Source organism: Meles meles, chromosome 21 (genome assembly GCF_922984935.1).
Source record: "Meles meles chromosome 21, mMelMel3.1 paternal haplotype, whole genome shotgun sequence".
In the NCBI taxonomy this organism is placed as follows: domain Eukaryota; kingdom Metazoa; phylum Chordata; class Mammalia; order Carnivora; family Mustelidae; genus Meles; species Meles meles.
Genome location: NC_060086.1, coordinates 27,257,073 through 27,277,228, shown reverse-complemented (window position 1 = coordinate 27,277,228; position 20,156 = coordinate 27,257,073). Strand labels below are relative to the sequence as shown.

The window sequence follows — 20,156 nt, the reverse complement described above, 5'->3', positions numbered from 1 at the left end:
CCCCTTCCAATTTCCCTCAACTCCCTTCTCCTCTCCATCTCCCCATGTCCTCCATTTTCTTTGTTATGCTCCACAAATAAGTGAAACCATATGATACTTGACTCTCTCTGCTTGACTTATTTCACTCAGCATAATCTCTTTCAGTCCTGTCCATGTTGCTACAAAAGTTGGGTATTCATCCAGGAAGGAATAATCTTTTATTTTTTCTTTCTTTTTTTTTTTATTATTTATGTTAGTTAGCATACAGTACGTCATTAGTTTTTGATGCAGTGTTCTATGATTCATTATTTGCATATAGTGCTCATTACAACCTGTGTCCTCCTTAATACCCATCGCCATTCTACCCTAACTCCCTCCCCTCTGAAACCCTCAGATTTTTTCCCAGAGTCCATAGCCTCTCATGGTTCATGTCCCCCTCTGATTTCCACCCCTTCAGTTTTCCTATTCTTGCCCTAATGTCCTCTGTGCTATTCCTCATGTTCTGCATGAGTGAAACCCTATAATTGTCTTTCTCTGCTTGACTTATTTCACTTACCTTAATCCCCTCCAGTTCCACCCATATCTATGTAAATGGTGGGTATTCATCCTTTCTGATGGCTGAGCAGTATTCCATTGTATATTTGTACCCATCTTCTTTATCCATTCATCTGCTGAAAGGCATCTTGGCTCCTTCCATGTTTGGCTATTGTGGACATTGCTGCTATGAACATTGGGATGCATGTGCCCCTTCTTTTCACTACATCTGTATCTATGGGGTAAATACCCAGTAGTGCAATTGCTGGGTCATAGGGTAGCTCTATTTTTAAATTTCTGAGGAACCTCTATACTGTTTTCCAAAGTGGCTGTACCAACCTGCACTCCCACCAACAGTGTAAGGGGGGTTCCCCTTTTTCTACATCCTCTCCAACATTTGTTGTTTCCTGTTTTGTTAACTTTTGCCATTCTAACTGGTGCAAAGTGGTATCTTATTGTGGTTTTGATTTGAATTTCCCTGATGGCTAATGATGGTGAACATTTTTTCATTTGTCTGTTAGTCATTTGTATGTTTTCTTTGGAGAAGTGTCTGTTCATGTTGTCTGCCCATTTTTTGGCTGGATTATTTGGTTTTCGGGTGTTGAGTTTGAGAAGTGCTTCATAGATATTGGATACCAGCCTATTTGAAAATATCTTCTCCCATTCTGTGGGTTGCCTCTTAATTTTGTTGACTGTTTCCTTTGATGTGCAGAAGCTTTTTACCTTGATGAGGTCCCAAAAGATCATTTTTGCTTTTGTTTTCCTTGCCTTTGGAGACAGGTCTTGAGAGAAGTTGCTTGCCTGATGTTGAAGACATGTTCTCCTCTAGGATTTTGTTGGATTCCTGTCTCACACTGAGGTCTTTCACCCAGTTTGAGTTTATCTTTGTGTATGGTGTAAGAGAATGGTCCAACTTCATTCTTCTGTATATAACTGTCTAATTTTCCCAGCACCATTTACTGAAGAGACTCTCTTTTTCCATTGGATATTTTTTCCTGATTTGCTGAAAATTAGTTGACCATGGAGTTGAGGGCCCATTTCTGGAGACTCTATTCTGTTCCATTGAACTATGTGTCTGTTTTTTTTGCTAATACCATGCTGTCTTGGTGATCACAGCTTTATAATATAGCATGAAATCAGGCAACATGATGTCCCCAGGTTGGTTTCTCTTTTTCAACATTTCCTTGGACATTCAGGGTCTTTTCTATATTTTATTTTACTGACTAGAACTTCCAGTACAGTGTTGAATAGATGTGATGGAAATAAACATCCTCGCCTTGTTCCCAGTCTTAAGAGAAAAGCAATCCAGTCATTCATCATTAAGTATGATTTTTAGCTGGAGGTTTTTCATAGATTCTCTTTATAAGTTTGAGAAGATCCATTCTATTCCTAGTTTATTAAGAGTTTTTGCCTTCAGTGAGATCAAGTGCTTTTTCTGTGTCTTTGAGATCATATGGGGGTTTGGTGCTTTATTCTTTTAATATAATGTCTTAAGTTAATTGATTTTTCTGATGTTAAACCATATTGTTTAGGAGGACTCTGATGTTAATTTTATTTTATTTCCTTTTGCAGATAGCCTCTGAAAACTTCTATCTTCAGAAAATCATTATCTTTGATGTTGTGAAATTGTATCATGAACTGTCCAGACATCAATTTTCCCCCTTAATTTTGTTTAGCATTTGATGGCAATTTCAACCCAAAGGCTCTAGTCCTCATTAAGTGCTAGGAGACAATCTATAATCTCATTTATCACGTTTCCTCCATCCCTTCTGTTTTCTCTTTCTTGAACTCTTACTATTGCTGTACCTTGTATTCTAATACTGAGGAAGACAGGTCTCTGGTTTCACAAGGCTTTTAGTGTAAGGGTTGCGACAGGTGGGAAAAAATTAAAAGGTTAGTAAATAAAAGCAGTGGTTACATGTAGAAATAAAACAACAAGAGGGATAAATGAGGTAATTGGATAGAGTGACACAGGCACCTGGGTGGCTCTGTCAGTTAAGTATCTGCCTTCAGCTCAGGTCATAATCCCCAGGATCCTGGGATTGAGCCCTGTGTCAAGCTCCCTGCTCAGTGGGGAGCCTGCCTCTCCATCTACCTCTTCTCTTTCCCCTGCTGTCTCCCTTCTTCACATTCACTCTCTCTCCCAAAAATATAAAATCTTTCTTAAAAAGTAATTTAGGCTACTCCAGATAGAACATTTACAGAGGACATCTCTGCAGAGTAGTATTGGATCTGATGACTAAAAGAATGAGATTGAACTAGCCAGTGAAGAGCTGGAGGAATGATATTCCAGACTGATGAAAGAGAAAGAACAAATGCTTCAAATTAGGGAAAGACCATATGTGTTTAAAGAACAGAATGGAGGCTTGTATGGCTGGTATAAGGTAGAAATAAAGCTGTACAACACCTTTATTAAATACCCTAAATACTGTTTCACAAGACCATAACAGAAGTGTTTCATTTAGAGCTTCTCTGGGATTTTGTCTCTTAGAACCCAGCTTTTTTTCTTCTGTGGTTTATGCATGACTACCCACTGAGACATCGTTCCCTCTTACAAAAAGTCAATAAAATTTCAAGTTATCTGTTTCCCATTATTTCCCCCAGTTCTATTCTCCATGTTTTTATAGATTTATACATTTTTGTATATCTTTAATGACAGTTGAAAGATTTTAGGGAAGGAAAAAAGCAAATATGTGTGCTCAACTGACCATTTGAATGTGGGAAATCTGAAATTTTTCAGGTAACATAGGAATTATTTGATTTTTGATATGGCTAAGCTTATGAAGCTGTCTAAATTTGTCATATTTTTCCTGGGAGAGTTTTACCAACTTCTTCAGTTATTGGTCTATTTTTTCTATTGTTCAATTCACATGAGTATGGCAACTTATTAACAAAAATTATTGAGGGGCGCCTGGGTGGCTCAGCGGGTTAAAGCCTCTGCCTTTGGCTCAGGTCATGATCTCAGGGTCCTGGGATCGAGCCCCGCATCGGGCTCTCTGCTCAGCGGGGAGCCTGCTTCCTCCTCTCTCTCTGCCTGCCTCTCTGCATACTTGTGATCTCTGTCTGTCAAATAAATAAATCTTAAAAAAAACTATTGATTCTGAACTCATGACTAGTGACCAATTAATCTCTGACAAAGCAGGAAAGAATATCCAATGGGACAAAGACTTTTCAACAAATGGTGTTAGGAAAACTGGACAGCAACATGCAAAAGAATGAAACCTGGCCACTTTCTTACACCAGATACAAAGATAAACCCAAAATGGACTAAAGACCAAAATGTGAGACTTGAAATCATAAAAATCTGATGAGAGAATACAGGCAGTAATCTCTTTGACACCAGCCATAGCAGCCTCCTTCTAGATATGTCTCCTAAGGCAAGGGAAACAAAAGCAAAAATAAACTATTAGGACTTCATTAAAGTAAAAAGCTTCTGCACAGGGGTGCTTGGGTGGCTATATCTGTTAAGCATCCAACTTTTGATCTCAACTCAGATCCTGATCTCAGGGTCATAAGTTCAAGCACTTGATTTAAGCCTACTTTAAAAAAAAGAAAAAGAAAACTTCTGCACAGTGAAGGAAACAATCAATAAAACTAAAAGGCAAACTACGGAGTGGGAGAAGATATTTGCAAATGACAAACCAGATAAAGGGTTAGTATTTTAAATACACAAAGAACTTATAAAACTCAACACCTGAAAAAAGAATGACCCAATTAAAAATGCACAGAAAACATGAATAGACGTTTTTCCAAAGAGGACATCTAGAGGGCCAACAGATATGAAAAGATACTCGATATCACTAATTATCAGGGAAATGCAAATCAAAACCATAGTAAGCTATCACCTCACACCTATCAGAATGGCTAAAATCAACCACACAATCAACAAGTGTTGGTGAGGATGTGGAGATAGGGGAACCCTCTTGCACTGTTGGTGGGAATCCAAACTGCTGAAACCACTCTCAAGAACAGTATAGAGGTTCCTCAAAAAATTAAATAGACCTACCCTATGATCCAGCAATGGCATTACTAGTTATTTACCCAAAGAATACAAAAATACTGATTTGATGGGATACATGCGCCTCAGTATTTATAGCAGCATTATCTACAATAGCCAAACTATGTAAAGAGCCCAAATGTCCATTGAGTGATGAATGGATAAGGAAGATATGGTGTATATATATATATATGGCTGAGTTATATATATGAAACTTCGCCATTTGCAGTGACATGGATGGAGCTAAATAGTAGTATGCTAAGCAAAATAAGTCAGCCAGAGAAAGGCAAATGCCACAGGATTTCATAAATACGTGGAATTTAAGAAACAAAACAAAAGAGCATGGGGGCAGGGACAAGAGAGGCAGAGACAAACCAAGAAACAGAGTATTAACTATAAAGAACAAAGTGATGGTTACCAGAGGGAAGGTGATGGAGGAACGGGTAATGTAGGTGAGGGAGATTAAGAAGTGCAGTTGTGATAAGCACCAGGTGTTGTATGGAAGTGTTGAATCACTATATTGTAGACCTGAAACTAATATTATACTGTATGATAACTAACTGGAATTTTTAAAAATCTATATTTTCTTTTTCAAATGTTGCTATAAAATATGAGTTTTGAAAAAAAATTATTCTGATTTCCAGTCACTGACATAAAATTGAATATAGTTATTTTATTCTCTTCTGTACGTCCTTTCTACTTTCCCCTTGCTAATATAGTATACTTGGGGGGAGGGGTTCCCATATATTTTATTACTTCCTCACCAAGGGCTAATATAAATATACATCATTTTCAGGAATCAGCCTTCATTTTTATTCTCCCTTTTCAACTCTTTTTAATTTCCATTTTGTTGATTGCAACATTTTAAATTTTCTTGTCCTCTTTCAAATTTCTAAGAAAATATTTACCTCTCCTTCTTTTTAGAATAAAGTCTTAACAAAGGTATATATCAAATTAGGTTCTTTATATGTAATTTAATATTATAGTTTAAATTTAAGTTTTTAAAAATTTCTATGTTGTTCATTTCAGATATTCTTTGTATAATTTGCTTCTGCCCTTGATTTACTTAGTGTTACTGCATATGGTCACAGTATTTGGCAATTATACTATAAAACTATATCACAAAATGAAAAAATAACCCAGAAAATGGGAGAAAATGTTTGCAAACCATATATCACATAACAGGTTAATATTCAAAATAGATAAGGAATGCAGTCAACTTAATAACAAAAATGATCCAGTTTAAAAATGGGCATAGAACCATAGGGGAAGGGAGGGAAAACTGAATGGGAAAAAATCAGAGAGGAAAACAAACCATGAAAGACTCTGGACTCCGGGAAACAAACTGAGAGCTGCAGAAGGGAGGGGTGGGGGATGGGGTGACTGGGTAATGGGTATTAAGGAAGGCATATATTGTGATGAGCACTGGATGTTGTGCACAACTAATGAATCTTTGTACACTACATGGAAAACTAATGATGTACTAGTATATGTTGGTTAATTGAACATAATTGAAAAAAATTTTTTAAATGGGCAGAAGAACTAAATAGACATCTTTGTAAAAAGGACATCAAAATGGCCAACAGGCACATGAGTATATACTCAATATCAATAGTCATCAACAAAATGCAAATCAAAATCACAATGAGCTATCACTTCCTATTAGATATCTATACTTATTAGAATACCTATCTAGATATCTAATACCTATTGAATGGCTGATATCAAGAAGACAGTAGATGGTAGGTGCTGACAAGGATGTGGTGAAAAGGGAACTTTTATCCAATTTTGGTGGAAATTTAAAATACCCCAACCACTATGGAAAACAATATGCAGTTTCCTCGAAAAGCTAGAAATAGATCTATCTACCACATGATCCAGCAATTCCTATTCGGTGGGTGCCCAAAGGAAATGAAAACAGGCTTTTGACAAGATATATCCACTGCCATGCATATATCACAGCATTATTCATAATAGCCAAGATACGGAAATAACCCAAATGCCCAGCAGTGGATGAATGGGTAGAAAAACAATATGGTACGTAAACACAATGGAATGTTATTCAGTCATGGAAACAGAAGATGCTCTTCCATTTGAGACAACATGGGTGAAACAAGCAAATTATGCTAAACAAGATTAGTCAGACTGAAAGAAGTATTGTATGGTATCACTTATATCTAGAATCTAAGAAACTTAAACCTGTAAAAAACAGGATAAAATTTTGGTTAACTGGGAGTGGAGGACAGTTGTTAAGAGTGATGATGTTTAAAGTTACAAACTTATAATGAGTACTAAATAAGCCATAGAGCTCTAATGCACAATATAATATAGATAATAATATTGTACTATAATTATGTAATGTAATCAATATTACTACATTGGCAATCACATTCCAATACATAAATTTTTTGAAGTAGCATGCTATAACGCCTTAAACTTACACAATGTTAAATGTCAAATATATTCAATAAGAAATGCATAGTAGGACATCACTCCTTACCCACATGGATGGCCATAATCAAAAAATGAAAAATATCACAATATTTATTCTTCCAATCCAGGAGCATGGAACATTTTTCCATTTTTTTGTGTCTTCCTCAATTTCTTTCATGAGTACTTTATAATTTTCTGTGTATAGATTCTTAGTCTCTTTGGTTAGGTTTATTCCTAGGTATCTTATAGTTTTGGGTACAATTGTGAATGGGATTGACTCCTTAATTTCTCTTTCTTCAGTCTTGTTGTTGGTGTACAGAAATGCAACTGATTTCTGTGCATTGATTTTATATCCTGACACTTTACTGAATTCCTGTACAAGTTCTAGCAGTTTTGGAGTGGAGTCTTTTGGGTTTTCCACATATAGTATCATATCATCTGCGAAGAGTGATAGTTTGACTTCTTCTTTACCAATTTGGATGCCTTTAATTTCTTTTTGTTGTCTGATTGCTGAGGCTAGGACTTCTAATACTATGTTGAATAGCAGTGGTGATAATGGACATCCCTGCCGTGTTCCTGACCTTAATGGAAAAGCTTTCAGTTTTTCTCCATTGAGAATGATATTTGCGGTGGGTTTTTCATAGATGGCTTTGATAATATTGAGGTATGTGCCCTCTATCCCTACACTTTGAAGAGTTTTGATCAGGAAGGGATGCTGTACTTTGTCAAATGCTTTTTCAGCATCTATTGAGAGTATCATATGGTTCTTGTTCTTTCTTTTATTAATGTGTTCTATCACATTGATTGATTTGCGGATGTTGAACCAACCCTGCAGCCCTGGAATAAATCCCACTTGATCGTGGTGAATAATCCTTTTAATGTACTGTTGAATCCTATTGGCTAGTATTTTGGCGAGAATTTTTGCGTCTGTGTTCATCAAGGATATTGGTCTGTAGTTCTCTTTTTTGGTGGGATCCTTGTCTGGTTTTGGGATCAAGGTGATGCTGGCCTCATAGAATGAGTTTGGAAGTTTTCCTTCCATTTCTATTTTTTGGAACAGTTTCAGGAGAATAGGAATGAGTTCTTCTTTAAATGTTTGGTAGAATTCCCCTGGGAAGCCATCTGGCCCTGGGCTTTTGCTACCTAAAGCAATCTACACATTTAATGCAATCCCTATCAAAATACCATCCATTTTTTTCAAAGAAATGGAACAAATAATCCTAAAATTTATATGGAACCAGAAAAGACCTCGAATAGCCAAAGGAATATTGAAGAACAAAGCCAAAGTTGGTGGCATCACAATTCCGGACTTCAAGCTCTATTACAAAGCTGTCATCATCAAGACAGCATGGTACTGGCACAAAAACAGACACATAGATCAGTGGAACAGAATAGAGAGCCCAGAAATCGACCCTCAACTCTATGGCCAACTCATCTTCGACAAAGCAGGAAAGAATGTCCAATGGAAAAAAGACAACCTCTTCAATAAATGGTGCTGGGAAAATTGGACAGCCACATGCAGAAAAATGAAATTGGACCACTTCCTTACACCACACACGAAAATAGACTCCAAATGGATGAAGGACCTCAATGTGAGAAAGGAATCCATCAAAATCCTTGAGGAGAATGCAGGCAGCAACCTCTTCGACCTCAGCCGCAGCAACATCTTCCTAGGAACAACGGCAAAGGCAAGGGAAGCAAGGGCAAAAATGAACTATTGGGATTTCATCAAGATCAAAAGCTTTTGCACAGCAAAGGAAACAGTTAACAAAACCAAAAGACAGCTGACAGAATGGGAGAAGATATTTGCAAACGACATATCAGATAAAGGGCTAGTATCCAAAATCTATAAGGAACTTAGCAAACTCAACACCCAAAGAACAAACAATCCAATCAAGAAATGGGCAGAGGACATGAACAGACATTTCTGCAAAGAAGACATCCAGATGGCCAACAGACACATGAAAAAGTGCTCCACGTCACTCGGCATCAGGGAAATACAAATCAAAACCACAATGAGATATCACCTCACAACCAGTCAGAATGGCTAAAATTAACAAGTCAGGAAATGACAGATGCTGGAGAGGATGTGGAGAAAGGGGAACCCTCCTCCACTGTTGGTGGGAATGCAAGCTGGTGCAACCACTCTGGAAAACAGCATGGAGGTTCCTCAAAATGTTGAAAATAGAACTACCCTATGACCCAGCAATTGCACTACTGGGTATTTACCCTAAAGATACAAACATAGTGATCCGAAGGGGCACGTGTACCCGAATGTTTATAGCAGCAATGTCTACAATAGCCAGACTATGGAAAGAACCTAGATGTCCATCAACAGATGAATGGATCAAGAAGATGTGGTATATATACACAATGGAATACTATGCAGCCATCAAAAGAAATGAAATCTTGCCATTTGCGACGACGTGGATGGAACTAGAGCGTATCATGCTTAGTGAAATAAGTCAATCGGAGAAAGACAACTATCATATGATCTCCCTGATATGAGGACATGGAGAAGCAACATGGGGGGGTAGGGGGATAGGAGAAGAATAAATGAAACAAGATGGGATTGGGAGGGAGACAAACCATAAATGACTCTTAATCTCACAAAACAAACTGGGGGTTGCTGGGGGGAGGTGGGATTGGGAGAGGGGGAGCGGGCTATGGACATTGGGGAGGGGAGGCGAACCATAAGAGACTATGGACTCTGAAAAACAACCTGAGGGTTTTGAAGGGTCAGGGGTGGGAGGTTGGGGGAACAGGTGGTGGGTAATGGGGAGGGCACGTTTTGCATGGAGCACTGGGTGTTGTGCAAAAAGAATGAATACTGTTATGCTGAAAAAATAAATAAAATGGAAAAAAAAATGAAAAATATCAAAGGTTTGGTGAGAATGTGGAGAAATTCTTACTCTCATATATTGCTGGTATGAATGTAAAATGTTGCAACTGCTGTTGAAAACAGTTTGGTGGTCCCTCAGAAAGTTAAACATAGAATTACCATATGACCCAACAATTCCACCCCTGAATATATATCCAAAAGAACTGAAAAGAAGTATTTAAACAAGAACTTCTACACAAATACTCAGAGCAGCATTATTCATAATGGTTTTTTCCCAGAAAAATTGGAAGCAATCCAGATGTCCATGCTCTGATAACAAAATGTGGTATATCCATACAATGGAGTAATACTCAACAATAAAGAGAAATGAATTACAGGCAGGTGTTCAACATGGGTGAGCCTTCAAAATATTATGCTAAGTGAAAAGAGCCAGATACAAAAGGCCACTTACTCTATGATTCCATTTATATTTAATGTTCAAAATAGGTAAATCCATAGAGACAGATTAGTGGTTACCAGTGGTTAGGGGGAGAGGGTTAATAATGACTGTTTCATAGATAATGGGTTTTCTTTTGGGGTAATGAAAATGTTATGGATCTAGGTAGTGGTAATTGCTACACAACATTGTGAATATATTAAGTGCCATTGAATTATACACTTTAAAAAGGTAAGTTTTATGTGTATTTTGTTACAATAAAACAAATTGCATTTCTGCATATTGGCAAATCAGAAAACACAATTCTGATAAAAAGAGTAATTTATCTCACATCTCAGAGATGTCTGCTCTTTGAACATGTAGAATTTAGCTGTTTATATTAGCTAATTTTCTCTGTAGTAAGGCCAAAAACTATAAGCTATTGTCCATTTACATTTCAACTATTTGTTGTTTTCTTCCTTATGATTATTGCCATCATATTCTTTTTTTACTTAAAATTTTTACCTATTTATAGAATAAAGGTTTTTCTCACCTTAAAGGACTTTAATTGTTTGGCATGACCTAGATATGCCACAAATGCCTTTATGTTGTTTGCTTTCTTTAATTACTAAGCATTGTTTTCATGGAGGCTCGACCTTTAAAATTCATTGAGTATGTGGGTATGTTGTCCTCGTAAAAACTAGAGGGAAAAAAATCATTGGCAGAAGAACTTTTATAAAAACCATAAACATTAAGAAAGATAAATTAATAAAATATTAAGATAATTATTTCCCATATTCTATACTTCCTTAAATCTAATTTAACATTCATTTGACCCTATATTTCTTAACTTAGGTGGCATCACCTTAGATTTTGTATCAGTTTTTAAAGTAAGGCTATTTGTCTTTTATCATCCTCAGCTACTGAGAAGAGTGTCTATAATTTTGGAACACATGGGATTGCAAGGTATTTGACTGCATTGGCTGTCTTGGGCTTATTTTATCTCCTTTTGCTTTTGTGTGTGGAGACTACATCCTGGAGCCTGCAAAACTTTATCTCTCATAAAATTTTATCTAATGTCCACAACCTATTCACAAAAGGCATGAAGGTGAGTAACTAACATAGACTTTAGATACAATTCAAAGAAAGCTCATTATTAGGCCAAAATGTATGTATCTACATATGTACAAATGTATGTACAAACATAAAAACATACAAATGTATGTATCTACATATTCTTACCTCTATTACTTGATAATGAAAATATCACACAGTTATGTCAAGATCTAACTGGAACTAATTTGAATTATAAGCCTCATTTTAGTTGGTTGACTATGATAGAAAGCACTGCCTTGTACACTCACTGTCTTTGAGATGTATTTGGTTATAATTATGGAAATGATTTTTTAAAAGCTATGTAGTGGTGGGTATTAAGGATAGCATGTTTTGGGATGAGCACTGGGTGTTATAGGCAGCTAATGAATTGCTGAACACTACAACAAAAACTTAGGTTGTATGATATGATGGCTAACTGAAATATATATATATATATATATGTTCTCTCTCTAAAATAAGTAAATAAAATTTAAAAGACTCTCTCTCTCTGCCCCTCCCCTCTTTGCACACACACACTCTCTGAAAAAAATATTTCATTTTCATTTCACTTCATCTCTTCTCCCACTCCATGGTCTGCCTTTTAGTTTTGCTGATTGTTTCCTTCACTGTGCAGAAGTTTTTATTTTTTTTTCCATTTTATTTATTTTTTCAGCGTAACAGTATTCATTCTTTTTGCACAACACCCAGTGCTCCATGCAAAACGTGCCCTCCCCATTACCCACCACCTGTTCCCCCAACCTCCCACCCCTGACCCTTCAAAACCCTCAGGTTGTTTTTCAGAGTCCATAGTCTCTTATGGTTCGCCTCCCCTCCCCAATGTCCATAGCCCGCTCCCCCTCTCCCAATCCCACCTCCCCCCAGCAACCCCCACAAACAAAAGAACAAGAGACAGTACCGAAGGCTAGGGACCTAATCAACACAGACATTGGTACTATGTCAGATCAAGAGTTCAGAATGACGATTCTGAACATTCTAGCCGGGCTCGAAAAAGGCATGGAAGATATTAGAGAAACCCTTTCTGGAGATATTAAAGCCCTTTCTGGAGAAATTAAAGAACTAAAATCTAACCAAGTTGAAATCAAAAAAGCTATTAATGAGGTGCAATCAAAAATGGAGGCTCTCACTGCTAGGATAAATGAGGCAGAAGAAAGAATTAGTGATATAGAAGACCAAATGACAGAGAATAAGGAAGCCGAGCAAAAGAGGGAAGTTTTTATTTTGATGAAGTTCTTTTTTTTTTATTTTGATGAAGTTCTAATAGTTTATCTTTGCTTTTGTTTCCCTTGCCTCAGGAAACATATCTAGAAGGAAGTTACTACGGCCAATGTCAAAGAGGTTACTCCCTGTATTCTCCCCTAGGATTTTTTTTTTCATTTTTTTAAAATTTATTTATTTTTTCAGCGTAACAGTATTCATTGTTTTTGCACAACACCCAGTGCTCCATGCAAAACGTGCCCTCCCTATTACCCACCACCTGTTCCCCCAACCTCCCACCTCTGACCCTTCAAAGCCCTCAGGTTGTTTTTCAGAGTCCGTAGTCTCTTATGGTTCGCCTCCCCTTCCAATTTTTTTTTTATAAACATATATTGTATTTTTATCCCAAGGGGTACAGGTCTGTGAATCGCCAGGTTTACACACTTCAAAACTGCTAGAACTTGTACAGGAATTCAGTAAAGTGTCAGGATATAAAATCAATGCACAGAAATCAGTTGCATTTCGTACACCAACAACAAGACAGAAGAAAGAGAAATTAAGGAGTCAATCCCATTTACAATTGCACCCAAAACTATAAGATACCTAGGAATAAACCGAACCAAAGAGGCTAAGAATCTATATGCAGAAAACTATAAAGTACTCATGAAAGAAATTGAGGAAGACACAAAGAAATGGAAAAATGTTCCATGCTCCTGGATTGGAAGAATAAATATTGTGAAAATGTCCATGCTACCTAAAGCAATCTACACATTTAATGCAATCCCTATCAAAATACCATCCATTTTTTTCAAAGAAATGAAACAAATAATGCTCAAATTTATATGGAACCAGAAAAGACCTCGAATAGCCAAAGGAATATTGAAGAACAAAGCCAAAGTTGGTGGCATCACAATTCCAGACTTCAAGCTCTATTACAAAGCTGTCATCATCAAGACAGCATGGTACTGGCACAAAAACAGACACATAGATCAATGGAACAGAATAGAGAGCCCAGAAATAGACCCTCAACTCTATGGTCAACTCATCTTTGACAAAGCAGGAAAGAATGTCCAATGGAAAAAAGACAGCCTCTTCAATAAATGGTGCTGGGAAAATTGGACAGCCACATGCAGAAAAATGAAATTGGACCACTTCCTTACACCACACACGAAAATAGACTCCAAATGGATGAAGGACCTCAATGTGAGAAAGGAATCCATCAAAATCCTTGAGGAGAATGCAGGCAGCAACCTCTTCGACCTCAGCCGCAGCAACATCTTCCTAGGAACAACGGCAAAGGCAAGGGAAGCAAGGGCAAAAATGAACTATTGGGATTTCATCAAGATCAAAAGCTTTTGCACAGCAAAGGAAACAGTTAACAAAACCAAAAGACAGCTGACAGAATGGGAGAAGATATTTGCAAACGACATATCAGATAAAGGGCTAGTATCCAAAATCTATAAGGAACTTAGCAAACTCAACACCCAAAGAACAAACAATCCAATCAAGAAATGGGCAGAGGACATGAACAGACATTTCTGCAAAGAAGACATCCAGATGGCCAACAGACACATGAAAAAGTGCTCCACGTCACTCGGCATCAGGGAAATACAAATCAAAACCACAATGAGATATCACCTCACACCAGTCAGAATGGCTAAAATTAACAAGTCAGGAAACGACAGATGCTGGCGAGGATGCGGAGAAAGGGGAACCCTCCTCCACTGTTGGTGGGAATGCAAGCTGGTGCAACCGCTCTGGAAAACAGCATGGAGGTTCCTCAAAATGTTGAAAATAGAACTACCCTACGACCCAGCAATTGCACTACTGGGTATTTACCCTAAAGATACAAACATAGTGATCCGAAGGGGCACGTGTACCCGAATATTTATAGCAGCAATGTCTACAATAGCCAAGCTATGGAAAGAACCTAGTTGTCCATCAACAGATGAATGGATAAAGAGAATGCACTGATTAATGTGTATATCAGAGAGTCAAGAAATATGGGGAAAATAGCACACATTAGAACAATGGAATTGTGAGACTATTGCTAATCTCTTTGGTTTAGGAAATAAAAGGCCAGGAGTTACTAGTAGGAGACTGAAAGCCTCCTTTCTCACTTTCACTGTGAAAGTGAAAGGGCTTCCTTGATCACATATAATGGACCCCTTATTTCCTTCAGTGGAAGTGCAAAGTGAGTACTGGGATCAATGTTCAATTTTCAGATTTGATGAGCTCCAGGAACAACGAACTCTCAATCAAGGCAGATCTGTTATGCCGAGATCACAACTCTTGTTAGAAAGGAAGGGGACCCTGATATTTGGAATAGGGACATCTGAGTTAATGACCCAAAAATCTTAAATTCCCAGATTTCCCTAAACAATCTGAGTCTAAAGAAGTGACACACTCCTCTCTGTTAAGAATTCATATTCCCTTTTCAGGCAAAGAAAATTTGGAGTTCTCCCCTGCAAAACAGCATGTTCTCATTCACAGCTTTCATAATCTACCAAATACTCCCTCACTAATCAGTAGAACACAAAGACAGAAAATCAGTGAAGAACTGTAAGACACTATCTACCAAATAAATCTAATTGGCATTTATAGAACATAGCCCATAATAAGAGTAGTACATATGGAACCATCAACCAAAATACATCAGTCACAATTTTAAAATAATAGAAATGCAGTGTTTTCTGATCATCATTAAATTTGACTATAAATGAATAACAGACATATAATGGGAAAACCTCTATAAACATTGGGAAATTAAGCAACATACATTTCTGGAACCCATTCATCAAAGAGGAAATTGTAGAGGAAATTAGGAAATATTTTGAACTGAATGAAAATGAAAATACAACATACCAAAATTTGTGGGATGTGATTAAAGCAGTGTTTTAATAGAAATTTAAAGTATTTTTTAAAGATATTATTTATTGATTTGACAAATATTACAAGTAGGTAGAGAGGCAGGCAGAGAGAGAGAGGGAAGCAGGCTCCCTGCTGAGCAGAGAGCTCTATGCGGGGCTTGATTCCTGGACCCTGAAATCATGACCTGAGCCAAAGGCAGAGGTTTAACCCACCTAGCCACCCAGGTGCCCCTAGAAATTTATTAAGTATTAAATGCTTATATTATTCATGAAAAAATGTCCCATTTTATTTTATTTTTTCTTCCCTTCTCCTATGTTCATCTATTTTGTTTCTGAAATTCCACATACAAGGGAAATAATAAGGTATTTGTCTTCTTGACTGACTTGTTTCACTTAGTATAATACCCTCTAGTTCCATTCACATCGTTGCAAATGGCAAGATTTCATGTTTTTTGATGGCTGCATAGTATTCCATTACATATATCATATTTTCTTTATATATATGTATATATATAAAGAACGCTACCACCAGCAGTGGGAGCCTACATCACATTTTGATGGCTGCGTAGTATTCTATTATATATATATATATATATATAAAACACTGCCATCAGCAGTGGGAGCTCATATATATATATATATATATATATATATATATATATATATATCTTTATATATAAAGATAGATATAATACATGTGATATATCTGCTGATGGATATCTGGGCTTCTTCCATATTTTGACTATTATGAACATTGCTGGTATAAACATTGGGGTGCAGGTGTCCCTTCAAATCATTGTATCCTCTGGATAAATACCTAGTAGTGCAATAGTGGGGTCATAGGGTAGCTCTATTTTTAAGTTTTTGAGGAACCTCCATACTCTCTTCAAGAGTGGCTGCAACAGTTTGCATTCCCCCAAACAGTGTAAGAAGGTTCCACTTTCTCCACATCCTCGTCAATATCTGTTGTTTCCTGGGTAGTTAATTTTAGCCATTCTGAAAGAGAGTTAACCCGTAAGAGATGCTGAATTCTAAGAAATAGATTGAGGATGGCTGAAGGGGAGGTGGTTGGAGAGAAGGGATAATTGGGTGATGGGCATTAAGGAGGGCACTTGATGAAATGAGCACTGGGTGTTACATGCACAGGTAACACAGGTGTTACATGTAGCACCCAGTTACACACTGGGTGTTACAGTACATATTTGTTACTGACAACTAACTGAATTCTACCTCTGAAACTAAAAAGAAAAAAAAAGTCCCAGGTTAATAATTGAAACTTCCACCTCAATAAATTAGAAAAAGAAGCAAAATATACTTAGAGCAGGAAGAAGTAAATAAAAATAAAAGAAATAAAACTGAAAACAGAAGAGTAATTGAGAAAAACTAATGAATGCAACCAAAAACTAATTTTTAAAAATGATTATAATTGATAAATTTATAGCCAGAGCAATCATGAAATAGAAACATATTATCAGTATGAGGACAAATGAAAGGATTTCACTATGGATACCACAGAAATTAAAATCCAGCCTATGTCATAAATTTGTTACCTTAGATAAAATAGAACAATTCCTAGAAAGACCCAACCTTATCAAAACTCACTCAAGAATAAAGAAACTAAATAGTTTTACTTCAATTAAAGACATTATATGCATGGTATAAAACCTTCAAAAAAGAAAATGAAAATTTCAAGAAAATGCTAATTTCACTTACAAATTCTATCAAAAAAAATTAAAGAAATAGCATCAATTCTACATTCTTTCCTCCAGAAAGAAGAAGTGAGAACATTTTCCAACTCATTTTATGAAACCATCATTACTCTAATACCAAAATGGAGAAATTAGGAAAAACCAATATCCCTCAAGAACACAGACACATAAATTCTCAACAAAATATTCACAATCTATAAGGAACTTAGCAAACTCAACACCCAAAGAACAAACAATCCAATCAAGAAATGGGCAGAGGACATGAACAGACATTTCTGCAAAGAAGACATCCAGATGGCCAACAGACACATGAAAAAGTGCTCCACGTCACTTGGCATCAGGGAAATACAAATCAAAACCACAATGAGATACCACCTCACACCAGTCAGAATGGCTAAAATTAACAAGTCAGGAAACGACAGATGCTGGCGAGGATGCGGAGAAAGGGGAACCCTCCTCCACTGTTGGTGGGAATGCAAGCTGGTGCAACCACTCTGGAAAACAGCATGGAGGTTCCTCAAAATGTTGAAAATAGAACTACCCTATGACCCAGCAATTGCACTACTGGGTATTTACCCTAAAGATACAAACATACAAACATAGTGATCCGAAGGGGCATGTGTACCCGAATGTTTATAGCAGCAATGTCTACAATAGCCAGACTATGGAAAGAACCTAGATGTCCATCAACAGATGAATGGATAAAGAAGATGTGGTATATATACACAATGGAATACTATGCAGCCATCAAAAGAAATGAAATCTTGCCATTTGCAACGACGTGGATGGAGCTAGAGGGCATCATGCTTAGTGAAATAAGTCAATCGGAGAAAGACAACTATCATATGATCTCCTTGATATGAGGACATGGAGAAGCAACATGGGGGGTTAGTGCGATAGGAGAAGAATAAATGAAACAAGATGGGATTGGGAGGGAGACAAACCATAAATGACTCTTAATCTCACAAAACAAACTGGGGGTTGCGGGGGGGAGGTGGGGTTGGGAGAAGGGGAGTGGGGTTATGGACATTGGGGAGGGTATGTGCTATCGTGAGTGCTGTGAAGTGTGTAAACCTGGCGATTCACAGACCTGTACCCCTGGGGATAAAAATACATTATATGTTTATAAAAAAAAAATTGGAAGGGGAGGTGAACCATAAGAGACTATGGACTTTGAAAAACAACCTGAGGGTTTTGAAGGGTCAGGGGTGGGAGGTTGGGAGAACAGGTGGTGGGTAATAGGGAGGGCACGTTTTGCATGGAGCACTGGGTGTTGTGCAAAAACAATGAATACTGTTATGCTGAAAAATAAATAAATAAATAAATAAATAAATAAATAAATAAATAAATAAATAAAAATATTCACAATAGAACCCAAGAATATATGGAAGGAAGAATAAACTGTGAACAAATGGGGTTGATTCCATGAATGTAAAGCTAGCTTAATATTTGAAAATGAATATTAGCCACAAGGTTGATAGTCTCAAGAAGAAAAACCACGTGTTCATACCAATTATTGCACAAAAAGTATTTGACAACATTCAACATCCATCTGTGATTTTTCAGAAAACTGCTAACCAAGGAAAGAAAGGAAACATTTCAACCTGATAAGTGGGGTCCACTCAGATAGTCTACAGCAAACATGATGATGAAAGAGTGAGTGTTCCCCCCCGCCAAGATCAAAAGCAAAGCAAGGATGTTCATTTTTACTGCTCCTATACATCCAGTTTTTAGACTGGAAAAGAAAAAAAAAAAACATTTAAAGCAGCTCTCTAGTCACTCTTCTGACTAGCATGTTTACTGAGCTAAATATATTCTCCTGCTCCATTCTTCCTTAATGGAGTACCATCAAATGAGCACTTGAGCAAAAATAGACAATTCAACAACAACAACAACAAAGTTGTGCTCAAATACTACAAACTACTATTCACCAAACATGCTCTGTTGGTTCATTGCTACTTCTCTCTCACAGCTCCCATTGCTGATGGCAGCGTTCTTTCTTCCCCACCCCATCTTCACTCCTTCAATGAATCCCTACTTATTCAAGCTCTGACCTCACCTATAGAGGGTATTTCCTTATAAAAAATTCATTATTTTTTAAAAATTGGATCTCATGGTGTCTTCAACATATTTTATTTGTAACAAATCACACTAAACAACATTAGTACCAGTGTGGCTTTTGTTTTCCATGAAGTACCCATGTTATTGGCAAGAACATACTACTTACTCACAGCTCTAGAAACACTTGGTCTTGAAATCTAAGCAAGTCAAGAATAAACTTAGTGCATGAGAGTTCAGGAAATTGGTAAGAATGTTCTTGGAAATCAAACAAACATTTTCTGACATCTCTGATATTACTTCCTTGGGCCAGCATTCAGAAGGTCTTTCGTTTAAACCAGATACTTAAAGTGTATTCTTATCTGTGATTTTTGTCTTAAAAATATAGGCTGTAGTGTCCTGTCAAGTGGTCAAGGACTATGAGGATGAAGACGTAAAAAATGAAGAAAACAGAGCCCTGACACTGCCTCCCGAGTTAAAGAATATCCCACTGGTTTTGAAAGAACTTACAAAGGTAATGTCATTCAATAATCAACATTGTCCTGAACTGTAGCCCACCATCCCTGGCAAGTATTTATTGGTAGTACTACTAATCTATTAGTAGAGTACTACTAATCTAATCTACTAATCTCTTAGTTCTATGGGATCTGTATATGTCTGGTAAAATAGAAGGCTGAGAGTGGAAGAGTGAAACTGTCACAGGTACCAGTCTATAGGGATTTGAGGTTATGGTTGTAGTTGGCCCATAATCAGTGCTCCAGTACACTATGGATTTTTTCCCTTATTTTCTCAGGTTTATTATAAGTGTCCAGTTGTAAAGGCTGTAAGAAATATCTCCCTTGTAGTCCAGAAATCCGAGTCCTTTGGATTACTTGGATTAAGTGGAGCTGGGAAAACCACTACCTTCAAAATATTGACTGGAGAGGAGACCACAACATCTGGAGCTGTGTTGATTGATGGCTTTAACATTACCAAAAATATCAGAAAGGTATTTCTGTTACTAATCACT

General features: G+C 37.0%; 1 protein-coding gene across 1 annotated transcript in view; it reads left to right on the top strand.

Annotated features, from left to right (window-relative positions):
* Nucleotides 1-20,156, top strand: part of LOC123933607 (phospholipid-transporting ATPase ABCA3-like) — a 189,307-nt gene that overhangs the window by 134,265 nt on the left and 34,886 nt on the right. Inside the window, exons 23-25 of the mRNA XM_045992947.1 lie at nt 11,121-11,308; nt 19,536-19,661; nt 19,941-20,135. Of these exons, the coding sequence (XP_045848903.1) occupies nt 11,121-11,308; nt 19,536-19,661; nt 19,941-20,135 (509 nt within the window). The remainder of the gene's footprint in view (nt 1-11,120; nt 11,309-19,535; nt 19,662-19,940; nt 20,136-20,156) is intronic.